Source organism: Molothrus aeneus, chromosome 3 (assembly GCF_037042795.1).
Source record: "Molothrus aeneus isolate 106 chromosome 3, BPBGC_Maene_1.0, whole genome shotgun sequence".
NCBI classification, from domain to species: domain Eukaryota; kingdom Metazoa; phylum Chordata; class Aves; order Passeriformes; family Icteridae; genus Molothrus; species Molothrus aeneus.
The window spans coordinates 107,080,730-107,102,905 of record NC_089648.1 but is presented as its reverse complement, the minus strand read 5'-3'; the positions used below and the strand labels follow the sequence as shown (position 1 = coordinate 107,102,905).

Below are 22,176 nucleotides of genomic sequence, written 5' to 3'. Positions count from 1 at the left end.
GAAATTGCAAAATTTAAAGGAGTTTCAAAGAGACATCATTGAAATTAACTTCCAGCTAGTAAAAAAATTCTATACAAGATCACCTTACTTTTTATTTTTCAGTATTTAGACTTTTTAGTATCTTAACTTTCACACATAAATAGAATTAACCTAAAGATACACTGATAGGCTAGTTTTATTTAAATTGTCTTTCCAATCTTCAGGTAAGTGTTTAGATTGTTAGCAGTAAAATTGAAACTGCATTTGTAATGTAATCTTTACATTTAATATTTACTTTCATGTTCCAAATAAATTTTTAATTACTCTGTCAGCAAACTACATTTGTAATGTAATCTTTACATTTAATATTTACTTTCATGTTCCAAATAAATTTTTAATTACTCTGTCAGCAAAAACCCATTTTAATGTACTTTAAAAATATTATATTTCCTATCTATAAATTTTGAACTGTAAAACCAGCAGTGAATGACTTATGTGATGGTACCTTTTTTCCTCCTGAAATAGTGCTTGTAGGAAAGTGTTTAAAGTGCATTGAAGAGGCTGTGCAAAATTATATTCCATGAATCCTCAGGGCAATAATTTAAAAATACAACAGTTTATACAGCGTTTCCTAATTTCTTTAGATCATATATTTGGTAAGAAGTTACCTACATGTGTGATTTTGTGTCAGTCTTTCTGTCTCCTGTAGTTGTAGGTGAATAGCTATGTAGAAGGGTGTACACACACAGAAAAATGTCTTATTTGGGCAGAGCAGCTGTATTCTTGATGAAAGCTCCTTCACTGGTGCTTTAGTGCAATGTTGGGACATCTTAAAAGCAGTGAGATTTTTCTGTTGGTGTGTATTGTTCTCTTTGCCTCTTTTGAGGCGTTAGTGTGGGCTAACCAGAAACACTTGCTGTTAGTCCAGTGTCTGGCTGTGCATTGATCTGGCAGATTATCTGCTCCATCTGCACATACTTTCACAGGTTATGTTCTTACAAGTTTCCTGAAGTTTGCTCTCATTGTTTGTGAACACTCCTGCAATTCCAGTCATTTTTCCATAGCCTTTATTCTATACCACTCTAATTAATGTCAATATTCTTGTAGAAGCTTAAATGTTCTTACTGTCCTAAATGTTCAAAATGACTGTGTTGTGTTGAAGTTATCTGTAGCTACCTCATATGTGCCACTGACCTGTTTCAATAGAAAGGAGATATGCTTGTTCAACATTAGATGTTAAAATTCTTGCTTTCTGTATTCAGAAAATGCATGACAGAAACCTGACAGTTTGAGAAGTTATTCAAAGTGCTTACATTGCTTTTAAATAAAAGTCTTTATGTAAATGCAGAAGCAATATCTTAGACTTTCATGTATGCTGGGCAGAGATGCTGGATTCTCTTAATGTAAGCTACCAAACAGACTCCTGGTTCATACAGTTACAGTGAAAATTTGAATGGTATAATACCCCAAGAAAATATTTTTTTAATGTCTGTGTGTTATTTCATCATTTTATTTGTTGAGAAGTACAAATTGAGTGTAGGTTGTAAAACTTTTTGATAGGGTAAACACTGCTTGATCCAGGAATAAATTTCTTGAGGACATTTTGTTGGCATAATCAAATGAAATATAATTTTATATCTAAATAAAGGTGATATATTTAGTCAATAAATACATTAATTTTACAACTATATAAAATCACTGCATTTATTCAATTGTTATCTTGCATGTAACTCTGCCACTGAAATTTTTTAATTATTTATAATCTGGAGAAAATATTAGTCCTTGATCTGTACCCACTCCCCACCCTCTATGTGTTCTGGTGGAGGGCACACACAGCTGAGACAGGTCCTGCCTCCTGATGCTCATTTCTGACCACACCATAGCTCCAAGCAGGGCCTAGGGAGATGGGCTAAACTTTGAAATCTCATGCTGTGCTTATTTGGAGAGATCTGCTCCCTCTGATTGTTTGAACTGCTGAGCCCCATGGAGGGCTTGGTGAATGTTGTGCCTCTGTCAGAAGGGAGGAAAGCCTGGGCTACAAATGTTCTTTTTGTTCTTTTGAAAAAATTGGTTCTCTTGGATCCCTGCCCAGGTCAGAAGATTTGTTAATTTGGTCCCTAGTGCAAATACTTTTATATTAATTTACTCCTGAGCTCACCCTTGCAGTGCAAACAGGTAGTTTCTACGATGTGTTTTCTCCTGGCTCTGTTTTCCTGAGGCAGTGCACACAAAACTGTTCCTGCTTTGGCACTTGCCACCATCTGTCATTCAGTACTGTCCTAACAGGTCCTGCACCTTCAAACACCACCCCTCTTACTTGTGTGTCTTGCTGTTGTCAGTGCTGCTGGGCTGCTGCACATGGATCTCCTGTGCAGATGTGGTTTGTCTCAGAAATGAAGAGCTTTCTTGAAGTCACAGTGTGTGGAGAGAGTTTTAATAATTGTAAGGTGTGATAGAAAATAGCCCATGTAACATAGGAACAAACTGAATCTCAGAAGTATTTCTACCTGAAGGAATCCTGAGGGGCTTTTATTGAAGGAGAAAAAAAAAAAGTCCCAGCCAAGCTGCTCCCCAAACTGAAAATGTTACCTAAATCCTTTGAGCAAATTGTACATTTTAGGATGGCAGCTTTCCCCCAGTTATGTAGTAGAAGAAATGCCCTTTAACTAAGGAGTGAAATTGTAAAGGCAGTTTGAAAAGGTTTTTTTGAAAGGATTTAATTGTGACTGTCCTTTTTAAGGATAAAGATGGGTTTAACCCAAAATCTTGAGCGTAGGATCTTGGAGCCTTTTCGAGTATACTGAAGTCAAAATATGCATGTTGCTGTGGGCATCTGTTGTTAGAAGCCTGGTTCTGAGGATAAGTACATTTTGGCAGATTTAAAAGCTGCAGGCTTTGTGGTATTGTGGTTTCATATTCTTAATCTGAATTTTGCAGCTTGGATCAGTGAAATGGGAGGGAACAGAATCTGATCACTTACAAAAGGAGTATTTCAAAATGGATAGTGTGACCACAGCCAAGTCTCTTAGGCTACTTCAAAGAACTTTTGTAAACTGAGACTCCAGATTGTATAGTACAGTTTTGTCCTGTAAAAAGCAATTTCCTTCAACATCTTTTACTGTGAGATTTAAAACAGGAATTTCACCAGCTTCTGAAGATTCTGAGATTTTTCTGGCAAATGGAAGCTCTGAGAAACATGATGTTCCCCAATCCTGTGCCAGGACTTCATCTTGGATCTTCTTTTTGTCCTAGAATTAGCAAATGGATCCAAAGACAAAGCACTGTTTGCAACTTGAGCTGCAAGGTTTTCTTACTAATTCACTTTCTGATGTTTAGTTATTTAATACAATAATTTGGATTAAATTTTTGAACAGCAATTAGGCTTCTAGCAGTAAGGTCCTCACACAAGTTAACTTTTATTAATTTTTTTTTTGAAATTTAGGGTTATCAGTTAAAATGAACTCTCAGTTGCTAATAATTAGGCAATATACTCTTTCATTTTCTTGCTTGTGTGCCAGTTCCCACAAGCTGGCATTTACAGGGTCTTGTTGAGATGGACTGGAAGGAACTAGAAAAATTCTACTGCTTATTTTTCCTAAAGAAAAATACACTCATTTTAATTTAATAAAAATTAAACTTGTTAGTGGTGAGGACACTTCATTGAATTTTTGTCTTTTAGATGAACATTATGCAATATGGGATAATTATGTTCCATATGTTCTGCAGTTCACGTCTCATTAAATAATGTGATACTTAACTACTTTTTCTCTTAGATGGGACTGATTTTTGTAAAATGCTGGTGAATTGGATTTTTTTCTTTAGGAGATGTGACAGTGGAGTCTGGGAGACAGGAAGGGCTCTTGATTGATTTTGTCCCAAACAAAACAATTACATTTGGGAAAGTGAGGACAGGTACAGGAGTTTTGAGTGATAGAAGTGCTACTACCTGACAGCTCCCACTGCCTGCATTTAGAAGAAAGGACATATGAGGAAGTTTCTTTGGCTGTGCTGAGATAATGTTTTTGGCACAGGACACATGATCAGCAATGTTAAGTCACATTTTTGGCTATCTGAACAGTTAACCACTCTTGAATAACATTGAATGACCAAACCAGTCTTTTGCTAAAAATAATTCAGCGTCAGAGATGTATAATAAACATTAGAATACATAATTACTCCAGAGTTTATTTAAAGAACTATTAAATATATTTTAATTTTCTCTTACAGAATATTAATATTAGGAGCTTCAGGAGGAGTTGGTACATTTGCTGTACAGGTAATATTATCCAGCATGCCCAGGATTAATCTTCAAGCATTTCAGTATGAAAAAAAAAAATAACAGCAGGGGAATTGAGAAAAGGAATAGAGAAATAGCAAGCTCTGTATATAGCAAGATTAATAGCAAGATCTGTCTGCCTGATTGAGAAGATTGATATTTCCAAAAGTAAAGTATTTTAGATTTATTGCTTTCCGTTTATTATGTTGTATTATTTTAAAGTAGGAAATAGGGACTTTCAAAGAAAGGAGTTGGGTGTAAGATCACATTTCACAATTTGGGTGCAGGAAATCTCTGATTGGTGTAAGTTGAAATATGTAGGCTGTTCTCATTATCTTTCATTCAGCTCTGTGCTCTAAATATGAGCAGAACTTGGTGTATGAGTAGGAAAACTGATGGAGAATGTCACCTACCACAACTGCTGTAGCTGGTCAAATGATGTGAGAGCCCATCAGGCTTTTGTGTGCAGTGGCTGTAAAGCACAGAGGCTTAGATTTACTTTCCCTCACTGTCTTTGCCTTGCTGCCTTTTTGTCTGTCTGTTCAGTAGCTCTAAACTTTGGAAAGTCAACATGCTCTTTTGTTACTTCATTAGTTGTGGAACATCCTCTTTCATGCTCTCAGTTAATTTGGGAGTTTTGATTCTAATTACTATCATCTCGTGCTGAAAAATCTTTCTCTCAAGATTATAAAAAATACAGAAGTTGGGTGATTGCATCACTGCTTTCTGTGTTACTAGGCCATAAGCACAGTGGTTTTAAAGAGGTTTCCAGCAGAATTTTTTGTGGTATGCTATTTGCCTGATCTTTGATGAAGCAGGTGACTTTTAGTATGAAAGGCTGACCAGCTACTGACTAGTTACAATTTGTAACTGATCAATCCTGGATAAACTAAGTTAATTAACCTGGAATAAAGGTAAAAAGTGTTAGTGTGAATGAAAAAATGAGATGCCAAAAGAGATAAATAACTAGCAAAAATCCTTTACTTTGCTATAGCTTTTGGAGTACAAGATAACCTGATATTGTCCCTGTGATAAATCAGACATTATTTCCTTCTTTTTCTTTTTACTAGTACTTAACCTATTTGCAGTAATATGAAATACTTAAAGGGCATATTTAATAATATTTAATGGTACATCTGGTGCCCATTTGGTTGATTGGCAACTTGGACAGTATCTCTTGGTGTATGTTTAGCTGGTAGACTAAACATACAGATGGTAAACTGAGAGCCTTATTTTTCATGAGACCTGGTATCTTTCAGTGGCATTAAAAAAACCCCACACTCTTTCCTTCACACCAACTCCTCCCTCCCCACAGCCACCTTAAATATTGATAAATTCTAGCCATTATTTTGTCTGTGGGATTTGTGACAAATTATCCTGTATTGGAACAGTCTCTCCAGTCCCTATTAAAGGTGCTCATTTGTTATATAAATATAATGAGACTTTGGCTTTTCAAGTTGTTCTCAATATTTCACTAAATTTTAATCTTTGGACTTTTTTTTTTATACTTGCTTTTAGCTAATGAAGGCCTGGGATGCTCATGTGACAGCAGTTTGCTCTCATGATGCCAGCACACTGGTGAAAAAGCTTGGAGCAGATGATGTGATTGATTATAAATCTGGAAATCTGGAAGAGCAGCTTAAAACATTACCCTTGTGAGTATTTGTGTTGCTTTAATACTGAGATCAAGTGTAGGGGGATAGAATATAAGAAAATAAAGATAGTGTAGAGAGTAATCTTACCCCTTGGGAGTTGCAGCTGGGCCAATTATCAAAGATTAGGAATAGGCTTGACTTTAATAGGCCACAGCTGTAACCAATGAGAAGAAGATGCTATAAAAGAGTGGGTGGCTGGTTGAGAAGGGAACTGAAGTCAGTGGCTGCTTTGTGAAGAAGAAAGAGTCAGTGCTGTGAGGAGCTGCCCATGCGAAACACCAAGGAGGTATGAAACTTTTGTGCTAAGGAGACAACAGTATGGAACTCCTGGAATAAGATGACAACAATGAAGGAGTTTGTGGTCAGACTTTCTGCCTTTTGATTGCTTGACTCTATCAGAACTCCCTAAATTTTTCCCCGTTTCTAAAGCATTATTTTGTAAAGTAGATTCACCTTTTTGAATGCAGTTTGCAAGTGAGTATGCCCAGCACAGATTTCATTGTAACACTAAGCCAGTTAATTGGGAGATAAGCTCATTTCCATGTGCTTCTCTTCAGTGACTGTAATATGAACAGTTTTGTAGCTTCCATCCAAGTATCTTGGAGAATATACAATGTGTGAGTAAATTGAAATAAATCTCTGAAATCCTGAGCAAAGCTGGTAAATATAAACTTGATCTTGTAGAGGAAAGAACTATATCATGAAGGAGCAGTGACTTGCCACTGTGCAGTGCAACTGGGAGTAAATTTCTATTCTGTAACATTGGATACAGCTACCTCTGAAAAACAATCACATTTATCTTGTCACAGCAGCTATGTTTAAACTAGCCTTGGATTTTTCTCTAGAACAGAAGTATTTTTTGCTTTTGTCATCTTCCCATCTGTTTAAATGTAGTCTACTATGACTTGTATTTGAATATGGTATTTACACTGCTCTTTTTAGCTAGATTGAGCTAACTTTCTTGGAGGGGAAATGGAAGCTGCTTGATCTGTGGAAAAATTTTACTGGTAACTGTGCTAAGAAGCCATGTGCCCTTTAACTGTAATGTGATTGTCAGCAGGCCTGAGGGCAATGACACTGTCTGTACAGCAGGATGGACTTTGCAGCTGGGGCAAAATTTGCCTTTGTGAACACTTTAAATGCTAAACTTCCATTCTAGTGAGTGACCCTTTCTAAGGGACATCAACAACAGTGTCCTGGGGTGCAGTTTAATGATGCAGCTAGGCTGGTCAGTCAGCTCTACTGAGTGGGTTGTTCCCTTTGCAGTTGTACTGACTCTTCAGAACCCACTGTCAGCTACTCTTTCCAGGAGCATTACTTTTCATGGTCTTCTCTTGCTGGCATCTGTTACATGAACTGAACTTTAAACATGAAATAACACCTTGGAAAACAGGCAGCAAAGCCATCATTCCAGAGAAATAAGGACTTTTCTATTTAATTTGCATTATGTACTTTCTCTCATATTTGTAGATTATTTAGATTGGAGATATGTGTATATGCATATCTATTGCAATCTGGAGATTGCTGGAAATTTACAGATGAGAATGAGTTGTGCATTTAACAGAACAGGTGCATAGCTCCCTATTGCCCTGTTCAGCCTTTACAGGGTCACATGCTGGTATAATGAGAAGGAACACTGAAACTGTGGCTTTTTGCCAGAGGCTCCATGTACCCATTCCACGGGGGAAGGTTTTGGTTCCTTTGCATTGTTAGGTTTAATGTTAAATAGGTAGATGTGACGAAAAGAGCTGTCAGGAGAGGTAGAATGGCCCCTAAATAAATCAGGAGGCCAAAAAAAACAAAACTTGGAGAAGTGAGGCTGAGAACTGGGTCACAGAAAAGATGTGAGGAAATAAGGGTTAGTAGAATAATTTGTTTACGTAATTTTAGCCACTGGAACTGACTTTTGTTGAGTACAGCATGTACAAGAGTGGTTCTTAGTTGAGGGCATGAGTCCAGACTGGTTTTTACATGTACATGCCATATTGTTCAGTGCTAGACCTCAGGACTGTTCCAGTAGTCCCTGTGGGAGGGCTGAAGAGATAGAGCTCTAGAAGGCTTTAAGCAAGTACAGAATGTAGTTGTGCATCTAAGTTTGCTTTTTGGTGTTCAAGTGTATTTTCTAAATAGCCTGTGTCTGCTGCACAGTGACTAGGCAATAACCTGTAAATTTAAATCCCATTGTTCATTAAGCTGGGACTTTCTTGCTGCTATCTTGCAGGCTGATTTGTTTTGCTTTTCAGTGACATGTAAAAATGTGGACGATAGCTGATTTCTGCTATTGATTAGCTTAGTTACAGTGAAGTTATTTTTCCCATGTCAAGATTTTAAACCTGTTATTTGTATGTCTGCAGGTTTGATTTTATCCTAGATAATGTTGGTGGATCCACTGAGAAGTGGGCACTAGATCTCTTGAAGAAATGGTCAGGAGCAACATATGTTACTTTAGTGACACCTTTCCTGATCAATATGGACAGACTTGGAGTGGCTGATGGCATGTTGCAAACAGGAGTCACTGTTGGTTCCAAAACTCTAAAGGTATTTGACAAAATCCTATGTGCTTTTTTATTTTGTAGTACTTTAGTGACTGCCTCTGTGGCTTGGATGTCAGTCAGAGCTCATGGAGAGGCAGCTGTTGCATTGTCCTCATATGTCATTAAGTATACTATTCTTTCTTTCTTTCTTGCACTGAAATGTGTTGGGGTGGTGCTTCTGGGGGTATGTAGTAGTTTGGGGAGCTTTGAAGTTTGATTCCTTATTGTGCTTTCCATTGTGGCCTTTTCCATATGGCCTCCCTAGTGAGTCCTGCTGACAGCCAGGGTTTCATAGTAAACACAGCAAATCCCTGCCTCACTGCAGCGAGGGCACTTTTGTTACTTGCTTTAGGCTGGTCAGGCTTTCTCTCAGAACATTGTTCTATGACTGATTCTCTTCATCCTGTTCCAGCACCAGAGTGTAATAAGCGTGGTGGAGGGTGGCTAGGAAGTCTTTCATCTCTTTCATGCTCATGTGTCTAGATGGTGATACTGATTTTTCTAGTTTTCATAAGTGGATCTTAAAACATTCTGCCAGTGGCCAGAGCAGTGGGGCTTTTTAGAACTTTTCTCTTTCTTCCCTATGCTTGTGTACTTGCTCTCCAAATGAATGCTTTTTAAGCAGTTGCTATGGTATTCCCGCAAAGGCTTGGCTGAATGGGATTTTAAGTCCTGCAGCAGTACCTTCTCAAGAAAGCCCAAAGACAAAATGAAAAAGCGGGGAAGAAATAATGTAATATTATTTCTCAGTGTGCATGTTTCCATGATGAAGAGGATCCTATGCCATATATAAAAATCATCTCTTTGGCAGATGATGTCTTTTATTCCTGTAATGACTTACTTGGAGGAGATGCTCTTGACTTGTGCGTGTGAGATCTTCCCAAAATGCTTTTCATGTGAGCTGCCATCTGTCGTTGGATGGTGGTGACTTTGGCAGATATTATGGTGGAAAATGAAGTCACTGATACTGAAGTGGAAGGTTCTAAATGTTACATTGCTGGGTTTATTTCACCCCTGTTTTGAGTGTACAGGAACACATAACACCATTTCTCTCTTATGTAACCAATAATGCTGTTTCTAGCTGCAGAGACAAGGTAATTGTTTTTCTCTACTAGCTGACTTGTGCAATTGGACACACAATTCACCCTGATCCTACTGTGGTAACACAACATCATGGTTTGTACATTTAATCCACATGCTTAGGTGCTGGTTTTTTTCAGACACTAGCATATAATTTCCATGTCTTTTCCTTAAGTTACTTCTTCAGAGGTTCTGTCATTAATTTTAGTTCCCATTTCAGTTTGCTCTCATATTTTAAGAGATTTGTGATCTTTCTTGCAGCATCTCCTTAAAGGAGTCCATTATCGGTGGGCATTTTTCATGCCGAGTGGCCCAAGTTTGGATGAAATAGCAGAACTGGTTGATTCTGGAAAGGTATGTCAGTACTGGTTACTTGGGTATTTGTGCTGAAGGAGATGCTGCTTGGACTCAAAAATGGTGTAGTTCACTGTTGAGAAATAAAGTGTTATGAGAGTCATGGTAAGGAAAACTGTGAGGAAAAAAATCCACTTGTTCCAGTTTCTAACTTGTGCTTTTTGCAAGGAATTTTGGAGTTTGTAATGCTTAAGACTGTTCTGCCTTGTCCTTCTTGAGCATACTTTTTAACAACACAAAGCTTACAAAGTTACAAGGAGTTATGTCCAGTGATTGTTTATTTTTGCCAGTGGGAATAATTTAATATGAACTCTACATGAAAACTATGTTTTAAGAGGTCTCAGTTGGTTCATTTGGGCAGAATAAACATGGCTGTTTATCTGCATATGCAAAATTGCTTAGCCTGGATGGTTGGCTGTCCTGCCCATGGTTTGCTCAGAAACTAGAATATTCTGGTTATTGCCAGGTAATAGATGATCTCCATTGGCAGAGTGGTGACAAGAATCTTGTTTTTCATTATTTCAATGCTGCAGGTTCTGATGTTTGTGCTAATTCAGCACAGGGACTTGGAATATTGTGAGCATTCATAAGCTTCTGGGGAATCTTCGTGGACTTGGGGGGAAAAAACCAAGACAGATTAAGTGTGCTTTTGTGATCTTTTCAGGTTTATGAGCTTGTTACAAAATATACTGTGGGAGTGAACAGTTGATTTCCTGTGTTTTGGATTGTGTGGTGAAATAGGCCCCAGCAGTGTCCTCTTTGGGAATTTTGGCAACATGAAATTACCCAAGAGTAGAGAATATGGACAACTGCTGTTAATCTTTCCATGTGGTAGATAAGCAGAAGAGTAAGCAGAGTCTGTCATGACTGCTGGTAATTCCAGTATGTGAACTGCCATCTTGTGCTCAAAATTTGTGCATATTAGTAAAATTTAGATCTCTCAAAGTCTGAGTGTTGATCCCCCTTTTTGGGTATGCAGTATGTTCCAGAGTTTGGAGAAGAGTCAATAAACTGTTCTTGTACTGAAGACCTGATTGCTTCTGTTTTGCCACCTCAGTGTGGCAGCTGAGAATAAGAAATTCTCTGCTTTGCATTATGTCCAGTGCTGTAGGCATAATCCTGTGGTCAAGAAAGAAGCTGTAAAAGGTCCTCATCCTGTGATTGTATTCAGTCACACTGCTAACTTATAAGTGTCTAAGAAAAAGAAATGCCCTTGTCTTTGTTTTTACCATTTGTCCTGTTCTCAGCCAGTTGCAATTTGTTTTGTGTTCTGCTTCTACCTTGTATGCAAAACAAATGCAGACTATGCTCATGAAAGCCTCTTGGGAAACAGCTGTTTATGCAATAGAGATAGGGCTTAATAACCTGGCCAGGTGAATTGCAATGCCACTTCAAATGTACGTCAGACATGCATGAACGTCCTGATGTACTTCTGGCTGTAAAGATGATCATGAGGACAAAGATGTTTGCTTGGTCTTTTATTCTCTGTGCAAAAACAGGTCCCTAATGTCAGGCTGTTTGTCTGCAGAGTCATTATTCTAGCAGCATTTTACTCTATTTTGTGCAATGTTGTAAACATCTGAGCTGTCATCAGGATTTTATAAGACTCAGTTGTGTTCCATTTAGACAGATATTAATGAGACTATGACCTTTCTTGTTTAGACACAAGAGTTCTCGTAAAAGGACAGACCATCCATTCAGAAGAGTAGGTGTTTGGGAAAAAAGGCAGGAGAGAATCACTGGAGAAATTGTACCACAATTTCCTATAAGTAAGTGAAATGTTTGTGTTTGGATAGGAAAGAATAAAGGAGAAATAAAAAAAGCAGAAAGCAATGAAGTGTTTCAAGAAGCTTGGGGAAGCCAGCAAACTGAGCTCATGTAGTTGAACTTGTTACCTTTGAGTGAATACTTTTGAGTAATGCAGGATGTTTTTTTTTTCATTTAAGTATTTTCTGTTAAAGACATCTTAATTTTGAGATTGTATGAAATGAGTAAGAGAGCAATTAGAAAGCTCCTGGAAACAAGAGGCTTTTTTTCCAGGAATAAATTATATGGGGGGATTAAATGTAAGAAATTAAAAAGAGATGATGGTTTAAAGAGATGCTACAGTAAGTGAAGCGTTGAAGAGCTTATCTATGAAACATTTACAGATAATTTTGATTTGACAGTCCTTCTGCACCAACAGAGATTTTTAGTTCTGATGAGTTCATCATATTCCTTTGTGAAAGCAAAAGGATTCTTAATCCTTCAGTGGATGAAGAATAAGCAATTTTGTTTAAAGTTACTTGGTTTTCACCTGGATGATCTATGCAGCAAGGAATAGAGATTTGCAAAATGTCAGCTCTGAGGAGGAGTTCTTTTAACAGCCTTTTTTTAATGGGGAAGCAAAGGAGAGGATTTGATGAGTTGGTAGTACAAGAAAAGAGAGTAATTTTCTTTGTGTGATTTACCTGCACATCAGTCAGGTCTGGGAATTGCAGAACCATTCTCAGTTTACAAGCTGTTTTCTCTGCCTTGCAGATGGACATCTTGCAAAGAAACTATTGCAAGACTGAGGGGCTGGGAGGCTGCTACAACAATTATGGGCATGGAGAAAACCCAGTATTTCCTTGACAAATTTTAGAGAGACTGGCTATTTTCTAAACTGCTGGAGAATCCCTGTTGTGGTTTGATTTTCAGCAGTTAATTATGACTGGCTTAATGTGGGCTCCACCAAATGAGTTGACAAAGCCCATGTCAGCTCTGTATCTCTTTCCATGGTAGAATGTTCCTGGTGAATTACAATTCTCATCTTAAGACAGCTGAAATCAACAGAACCTTTAATTCAGGATACAGATCTGCTGGCACACTGTTCAGTGAAGCATCATCACTGAAAGGCTTGTTAGGAATTAATTTGGTGTATTTGTGGTCAGTGTTGTGGATTTAAGATTGACAGTGTTGGTTTTTGCTGCTTGCCCAGCATTTTCCACCTAAGGACATGTCATATAGTCCTTGCTGAAAATAGGCCAAATTCATGTAAGTATTTAAGTTGGTAGAAGCCTCTAACTCATAACTGAGCAGTTACTTTGTCTTTTTGAAACCTGGTGGAGGAAAGCTGGCTCAGAAGACTCCTTAGTGTCACAAGCAGGAGCACTGAGTGTGTTGTGTGTTCTTGCCAGGACCATAATAGGATGTGGGGTCATCCTAAGCCAACAGAAAAGTGACCTTTTCATTTTAATTCAGTGCTATTTAAATGCAGTACAAGTGTGTGTGCAGTGTTTCTGGTGACTTAATACTCTTTCCTTCAGAGCATTGTTGCATCAGATGGTCTGATGGGTGAAAGTTGTTTTTGCAGAAGGAAGGCTGAACGTCAGAGTCTCCAGTCATGAAATGAATAGGTCATTCTCTCTGATATTTCCTTTTTAGATAGATGTTCCAGCACAGGCACCCTTAGGAAGAACAACTGCCTGCCTTTATTAATGTAATTTGTGAGTAGTGTTGGTTATACATTTTGCTGAAGGCACTGGATGCTTTGGTTTAGGGGGCAGGATTCTGACTGTTCTTTGGCCCTGCTGCTGCCTTCTTGTGCAATGCTGAACAAATCACATAACCTTTTGCTACCATAATTTCTTGATCTACTAATGAGGGCTAATGCCCTTTATTCACCTTTGATGATTTGCTCTGAGATACCTTGTTAAAATGAGGAATTTAATTGTCTTCTGTTCCTGGTCTTTCCTATTCAGGAAGTAAATAACACAAATGGATGGATATGGTCATCCACTTTGACATGCCATGGGTTCTGAGAATTGTTTGGATGGCCATTAGGGCATAACAGCTTCTGGACTCTGTATCCTAACCTGTGTGTTGATTTGCTTCCAATTCATTTTGTTGCAGCTCTGCAAATAACTTTTCCCCTGGCCCTTATTGCAGTTGCATTTCTCTCAGCTCTATGAATATCCAACAGTGAATGCAACACTGAGTCCTTGAATGTTCTCCAAACATGGCATCTATAGATGTGGCCTTCTCTACAGTAATTCCAGACTTTGACTCTGCTAAGGTATCCTAGGATAGCTGAGAACTTGCCCTTGTGTGGTACCTGCTTTAGTCTCTCTGAAAAAAGGGACTAGGGTACCTAAGTATAGGGGTTTCTACACTTAAATTTCTCCATTAACTAGAGATCAGTCCTTCTTCCTACTCTCATGGGAAGTCACTCATACTTGTTCTGATGACCTTCTTTCTTCGTGCTAAATTGCAAAGCTTGCACCTCTTTTGTTTTTTACTTTTAATTTTGTGTTTTCCTGTTGCAGTGCATTTGTTTGCCAGGTTGGTTGGCTAGACCACAGAGATGTTGACCAAGGAGGGGTTGCCAAAAGCTCTGTTCAGCCCTTTCTCTTCCAAAAAGAACCTCTATCTGCATTTTGTCATGGCCACCAAAAACAAGCCGCTGTGATTTTTATTAAAACATACCTGCTCCCTTCCCTCCAGGACAGGGTGGCTTGCCTATGTGCTGAGCTCTGTGTGTGTCATACATCACAAAGTATCTGTGAAGGGCACCAATGGAAACTTTGTCTCCTGTGGGGAAATAGAGTTTCAATATGTAAATTCACTTACACCACGGTGAGGTCTGGAAAAGAAAGCGTCATCACCTACCAGGCATTTAATCAGATGTGTTCCCTTAACCTGATGTAATTGTAAATTGTGTGGTAAGTCAGGCCTGGTGTTCTGAGCTCTGGCCTCCTGGTGTAGGAGGGAATTGTGCCTAGTGCAGGGATAAAGTGCAGACAAGGCAGCCCTTGTCTGCTGTGAGTTTAGTTTGCTGAGACTGGGAAGATGTGGATCATGCAGGACTAATGTTCTAATCTCTACATATGATAGGCTTTCATATGTAAATATGTATTTATATTTAACTGTACCAAAGTTGGTTCTGCCTTAAGTATATGGTGACATTGACCTAGATTGCTTTAATTACCAGCATAAATATCAGGATAACTACCAAAAATGTGCCTTACCAGGGATTCTAGAAGAGATTAATTGTGCTTTCCTTTAGTTAACAGTTTTTAACATGGTCCTGTATGTAACTAAATCCAGCAACTTCCTTATTTCTACTGTTTTAAACTTGGGCTAGGCTGGCACACATTGCAGTTCTGGGCTTATCCCAGTTTCTTACTGCTCTTTATTGTGTTCTGTAGAAGCTGTTCTGCCAGGGCTAATTAACAAACGAGATTTTGAAGCCTTTTCTACACTCTGAACTGTATCCTGATAGCCTTCTTAACTGGGATTTTTCTGCTAGCATTTTAATAATTGTACATGATATATATGAGTTCCTGTGGGCTGCTGTTAGAGATTTGATATAAAATAATGCACTTTGGCTTATTAGACAAACATATAAGACCTGGTAATGCAGTTGTTGGTAAGAGGTTGTGGGATTTGACCCTGGAACATTTGCCTTCCATTCCCATGTCTTAACCACTGCAGCACCATTTTTGTTATGGGTGTATTGTTTGCTCAGTTTTACTTCTTTTAGGTATTTGGGACAGAAAATATCATGTATGTGCTGTCCTTTAATGTGCTCATGGATGAAAGTGCGTATTCTCTGAAACACAAGTTCATAAAAAACACAGCAAGGAAGGCTTTTTACAGAACATTCAAAGATGGGGCTCTGAGCAGTCTGGTCTAGTGGAAGGTGTCCCTGCCTATGGCAGGGGGAGCTGGACTGAATGGCCTTTAAAGGTCCTTTCCAACCCAAACCATGCTGCAATTCTATGCTGGCACTGTGCAGTTGCAAAGCTACCTGTACAAGATGTGACCAGAGCCAGCTCTTGTAGAAGGTAAGGACTTCATTCTTTGTCTTCAGTGAGAGCTGACCATAGCCCTTGTTGACCTTGTTGGCAAGCAGTATGAGGCTCAGCATACATTGCTGAATGCCATTTCAAGGGGAAGAAGGAATGAAGAAAGGAGTGAGATTTGGATCCAAGGAGCATGGAACAGGAGTACAGCAGAGAAGATGCTCAGCTAAAGTAGGAGTGTCCCAAAACAGCATCTTTTTTCCCCATAGGATGACAATAAAGTAACAAATGGATGACCAATTGTTTTAGTTCCAGGACAAGGACTATTCTTTTTAATGATTTCTCTTCACAATTCTTGTTGACATTGATGGGGAGACTCACTAAAGACCAAAGGAGACTCTAAAGCTCTGCATTTGTGCTCCTGGACCGCATTTAGGCCCGGTGGTAATTTCTGGAGGAAGATGGCCTTTGCCTGTTAACTCAGCTAGTCGGATCAGCAGGCAGGTCTTTTCCATTACGGCAAGCCCTCGGGAGGACTCTGTCTGGTGGCACATAATTCCAGCTTTTGTTCTGTGCGTGTGCAAGCTCCTTGCCTGGAGGGTGGTGTATGGGAGCCTGAGCAGCCTCACCAAGGCAGAGGAAGGCGGGAGGCACTCTCCCAAGCAAGGCTGCCCGGCAGCTCTGCCACGGCCATCCTGTGCAGAGCTGGAAGAGAGCCAGTGCACTGTCACTGTCCTTTGAGAGGCGGCACGTCTGTCCTTCTGCGCTCTGAGCTAGCCTTGCGCCCGGTTCGTCGCTCTCCTGAGACGTTCAAGGCTCTCGCTCTCCCTCCAGTGGCAGGAAAAAGCTCCGCACTTACTGGAGTCACTTATCGCTACTATGAGCGTCGAAGCCGTCTCCATTCCTTTCATGTTTTCTCACTTGTCCCCTCCTGATAAGCTAAAACTGCGTCCTTGGCACCGCAGAAAGCGGGACCTCCAAGGGTGGGCCCGACTCTGCCATGATCAGAGTGTGTTCCTGCTGATCAGTCAACTCCTGCCGGTGCTGTTCACTGCCTCCTGCATTCAGAGCTGGAGTGGCTGGGACACCCCTCTGTGATGTGTGTAGGGATAGCCTTAATCAGCATCAGCAATTACTCTTTTTATTTTTCCAAACACGAGTTCATTGCAAGAGACCTGAGATTCATTTCTATAGTATGTCCTGCATTGGAGAGAATGAAGAGGAAGAAAATACCTTTCAGGCCCAATCTGTTTTCAGATAAACATTTCAATGTGGGTATGTGTAATCCTTTCTCTCCCAGACTTTAGTTTAATCCCTTTTCCCTGAACAAATAGGTGTCCTCTGGCAAGGAACTGATGCGTGGCTGTAAATAGGCAATGTTTTTATTATCCAGTTAATCTCCATTTATTATCACACATTCAACAAACAGCAGACGCTCCCCTACTTGTTTGTCTGTTCACAGGAAGAAATTTTATCTTAGTCAGTGGATTATGGTAAAGGCTGAGTGAATCACTGTGCTGCAACATGGTCAGCCCTTTCAGGGTTATTCAAACAATGGGGCTGTCCAGCCAGCCAGATAAAATGTTTAATGCCCTAGATTGCCAGGATCATCAATTTGGTATTCATGTCTCTCTACAGCACTGCCTAAAGCCAGCATTTAAATGAAGCTAGAGGTTACATCAATGTAGCAGATGGGCTTTGAGCATGTGGTGGCTGCAATACACACGGTGTTTTGAACTGTGAGGCTGAATTCAGGGCTCCTCTGAATCACTGTGTCACCACTTTTCAAGTGCAGTGGTTTAAACTCTACCCTGCAGGCTGAGGATGTAACATACCTCACTCTGTCAGAGTTGTAAGTTGCAACCTAGAGTAAGGGACTATGGATTAGCAGAACAGTAAAGTGTCTTGTTCATGTTTTCTCAGTTGCTGCACATGTCTGAAATTAACTTCTGCCCTTCCCTGGAATCCCTTGCACTTCACATCCCTTGTGCTGCTGCTCTGCTTTCTTCCCTGAACACTTTTCCTCTCCTCCTAGCCTGTTGCTTGTCAGGGTCATCTGTGTCCATGCACTAGCAGGCTGGGTTTCTGTATCTCTTTTTTTCCCCTCTTAATTGAAGCACAGCTTTGTACACAACTGCCACTAACAATAAGTACTGTACAAGTGCTTGGCTCAACAAAGTTCCTAAACTGTGTTTTCCCATGCATCTGCTATGAAAGCCAGGGTTGGTCTTCCTCAAAACAGTCAGTACTGACCAGCAGCACATTCTTCCTGATGGTCACAGCAGCTGCAGCTGCCCTCAGATGCTCAGTTTACCCCAAACCATTGTCTAATTAAGTGGGTTTGCTGCCTTGAGTCCACGTCCCTGACTTTGCTTATGTCCAAGACAACAATTCTATTCTGTGCTGAATGCTGACCAGACATGAGTTTGTCTTGAACATGATCATTTATACCCAACATTTCTTGCACAGTTGAGCTGTGGCTCCTCTGCCATGTGTTGCTACTCAGTTTGCTGGGGCTTGGTTTACAGACATTGTCCAGGCAGAACAAGGGAAATAAATTACTAAGCCTCATACCTTGCTGCATGGCAACTTTGAGGCACTTGGTGATTTGGTGACTTTATTTTTTTGCACAGTTGCTCTCAAAGTTATTTGTCTGCAAATTCTAATGCATTCTTTGGAGAGGGGTCATTAATTCCTGATTTTCTGCCATGTGAAGTTTCACACTATGGATAAGCTTGCCTTGACAAAACAAAAAGGAAAATCTAGTGAAATTAGGGGATACTGTGGTGCAAGTTAGAGTACTGATGTCTTGAGCAAAGTGAGTAGTTATTTAAGTGCAAGGAGTAGATGTCAAGATGTCAAGTAGATGTCAAGACACAGTGTATAAATGAAGAGGAAATTAGATCTAAGAAAAGGACCTCCCTGAGCATGGACAACTATCAGAGAGCATTTGTTGTGCTGCTGGGGAGGGTGCTGGGTGGTCAGCTCTGGTGCTAGGAAAGTGTGTGTATGATAACCTTTCCTTGGTAGTGCGCCACACTCACCTTCTAAGCAGCACATCTGAAAGCAAAACCCTTTGTCAGCTTTTTGGAAGACAGCACTATTCCAAAGCTGCACATTGTTTGTGTCCTTATTGCTGCTGTATTCCTTTTCTGTCTAGCATGTCCTGCCAGCAGAAATTACCAGTTCTGGCTTATTCAACAAGAGAGGGTGCATGCTATAAAGAAAACGCAGAAGATATTTTTTCCCTGACACGAGTGAAAAGGATCTTCTAGCACTGTAAATAGTGTGTTTGGATCTTTGGTACTTCAAATCTTCATCACTGCAAGCACTAGCTGCAGACTCATGTACTGGTCATTTTTCCTCTGGTAAGAGGATTAGGATCAGTGCATCAGTGCAAGGATATGCACTGGGCTGGTCTTACAGGATCCAAGGTAAAGGACCAACCACAAGGTAGGCAGATCTTTGGTAAGAGGTGTGAGAGGTAGACAAATATTTTTTATTATTAATATTCTGTAGACAAATATTTTTTTGGCATTTGGAATGCTGACTCAGAACCTAACAGTAGAAAATAACCTCTTCTCTTGGACCAGCAGTGACAAATATTTTTCAGAAGAGCTGAAATTTCTTCTGCTTCTGTTGATACACTATGACATCTAAAGAAAATGCTTATAGGGGTTTCAGGCTCCTTAGTTAATAATGGGGAGAGTGAATAAGTAGTTTCACTGTTGTTAGAAATGAATCTGAAACAATCCAGAAGGCCACTCTACAAAATTAATGTCAAAATAGCAGTTGATGCAAGCTGGGCTTAATAATGATTTATGCCTCCTGGAACACACAGTGGTGAATTTTCAAGTGTAGTTAAATGATTCAGCAACAAACATTGGTGGACAATTTTTTGTACTTCATTTGTGGTCTTTTGAGGGTACTGAGCCATGTACTGATGCAGACAGGCTTCAGATTTATAGGTATCTTAAAAATATCTGACATTGTGAGAATTCTTGAGTTTAACAAGAAAACCAGTAGAGAAATATGAGGAAAAAATATTCTTTCTGGAAGTATATCTTTGTGGACAACAAAAAGTTAAACCATGGTGTCAGTGTTTGAAAGGATGTACAAGTTAAAACCTTATGTGGTGACATTAGTGGGAGAGGCCCCAGGTAAGGGCTTCAAGAGGTGTTTCAAAACATGGGCAAAGAGCAGCAGAAAACTTTCTTCTGGATGCAGTGGTAACCCTGAAAAATCTTAAAAGGTAGTGGCTACATGGCAAGTTCTGTCCTAAATACCATAAAGAAACCTCCCTCCCCCCTTCATACAGCTTTGAAGTGTGAGGGTGATACATTACTTTATTCCTAATAGAGTGACTTTTTTTCTTTATTCTGTAGATTCAGCCAGTTATTGATGAAGTCTTCTCATTTTCTGAAGTTCCAGAGGCCTTTCTGAAGTTGGAAGGAGGACATGCACGTGGAAAAACAGTGATCAATGTAATTAGTAGACAATAAAGTATCTCTAATCATTATTCTGCCTGCAGTCAGTCCTTGAACATGAATTGGGATGCAGTGAGTGTTTCTTTCTTAAAGGCTCATATAGGATGCATAACTTATGAATCTTGTTTTAGAAAAGCCTCTGATTCCTTCATATGCTGCCTGTTATTTTTATTAAGCAGACAAGACATACTAATGCCTCTTCAGCATTTCTACCTGAAAACCATATTAAAAATGTAGTTGTGAATTTTGCAGAACACCCCTCACTCTTGGTATAAGAGGAACAGTCTGCAGCATTTTCCTTTTGTATATCTTGAAGCTTTTATTTTTCAGGTGTAAGTCCTGAAATGGTGAGGCACACTTATCTACTTGTCTATATGAGACCTGTGCTGTTTTTCCTTGGTTTTCCTACTTCTGTTTACCTTCACTAATGCAGATTATTACTCAAGCTATTTCATTCTTAGAACTAAATGGTCACATCACTGTCTCAAGACTGATACTTTGATCTTGTTATGGCAACTCTCATGACATAGCTAATCTAAATAGAAGCATGGAACAAAATCAATCTGTAAGTGATAATTATTCTAATTGCCCAACTCCTGGCCCAGATTCAGCTGACTGCAGAGTCTGTGCAGGTAGTCATTTTGTGTCCCTGTTCCTGCTGTCTCTCATCACTGATGGTGACGTGCTGGAGGGGGTGTTTGTGTCTGGTGGGCTGTTCCTCAACTTGCCATTTTGCCAGATGGGCTATGGAGTAACTTCCCCTGCAATTATACAGGTGGATTGAAGGAAAGTGGCAACTTCTTAAGTGAGAGCTGTCCATTTACTGCAGTGCAGCTGTGGCGATGCACAAACCATGTCATGCAATGCTTCCACCAGGGGACAGAAGTGGCAGCTGCGTGAATGGTGGCTCTGTGCACAAATGTTTATACAAGTGCCTGTACAAACATGTGCAGAAGATTCTTCTTGTATAGAAGAATCACCCATTCCTCAGAGCCTGCAGCTATTCCACACCATGCATTCACTCCTCAGGGGATGGCAGAGGAATTAGGGACAGAGATGGGCACAAGATGAAAGCAAAACTAACCATAAAATGTCACTTTTCTGCCTTTAAAAATAATTTCAGTAAAACATTACCTAACTTAAATTTATTTGTAAAATGCTATATTATATATAGCAAGAGCACATCAATATGACAAAGTACCACTGTTTGGAACCAGTAACATCATATTTTCTATTAAGGACTAAAAGCAGCATATTTCAGAGCAACAAAACTTCAGTGCTTCTTTACAAAAGGAAGAAAATTAGTAAGGCACTTCCTCTAGGGTGCTAATAGCAAAAGCACCAGTATCCTTTGAGGCAATACAATAGTAATGAAAATGTTAATTTTAAACAGATTTACTATGCAAGACAAAGGCCTGGATGCTCCTTGGAGCAGCTTGTAATAACACTGGTCTAAGCCAGACAAAACACAGCAGCATAGTACCAGAGTTTGTATTTTACCTTTTTGCCAACATTATTAAGGAAAACTAACATGACCAGGTTCAAAGCAGAGCAACAGAAGGACCTCCTGCAGTCATCAGAACATCCTACATGTCACAAGCTTTTTACTAAACCACTAACACTTACTTGGAATGGGCACAGCCCTCGTGGCTGGGCACATATCCAGGCTTGGCTGTGCCCCTTCCTAGAGGAGTCTGACACTTCTGTCCAACAGGGAGCCAGGAGCCCACCACTATCATTGCTTTTCAACAGCTCCAGAAATACTGGGGAGTTGGGCATTCTCCATGTTGGTAAGCCCAACAGGCAGTGGCTGGAAAACTCAATAACCACAGTGCTCACAGGCTGTTGTAGTCATCTGTAGTAATTCTTTCCCTATGAATTCTTGTTTCCTATGATTTCAGAGGTCAGTAAGACTCTACCTCCTAAAACAGTTTCAGTAAGTACAAATATGCCTTGGCAAACAAGAAAAACACTCCCAACTCAAGAAGTTAGGCAACCTAGAAAATGGGCAAATTCTTCACATTCCAGTGCATCCTTTTGCCAGCC

The 22,176-nt window shown here is 39.7% G+C and overlaps 1 protein-coding gene across 2 annotated transcripts in view; it reads left to right on the top strand.

Annotated features, from left to right (window-relative positions):
* Nucleotides 1-22,176, top strand: part of RTN4IP1 (reticulon 4 interacting protein 1) — a 44,003-nt gene that overhangs the window by 4,043 nt on the left and 17,784 nt on the right. The window contains exons 5-9 of one of the 2 annotated variants that reach the window (XM_066547554.1): nt 4,207-4,255; nt 5,774-5,910; nt 8,265-8,448; nt 9,786-9,878; nt 20,029-20,127. In XM_066547554.1, coding sequence (XP_066403651.1) covers nt 4,207-4,255; nt 5,774-5,910; nt 8,265-8,448; nt 9,786-9,878; nt 20,029-20,127 — 562 coding nt within the window. Of the gene's footprint in view, nt 1-4,206; nt 4,256-5,773; nt 5,911-8,264; nt 8,449-9,785; nt 9,879-20,028; nt 20,163-22,176 lie in introns of those variants that run through there. The other variant, XM_066547555.1, reaches the window with a different exon arrangement.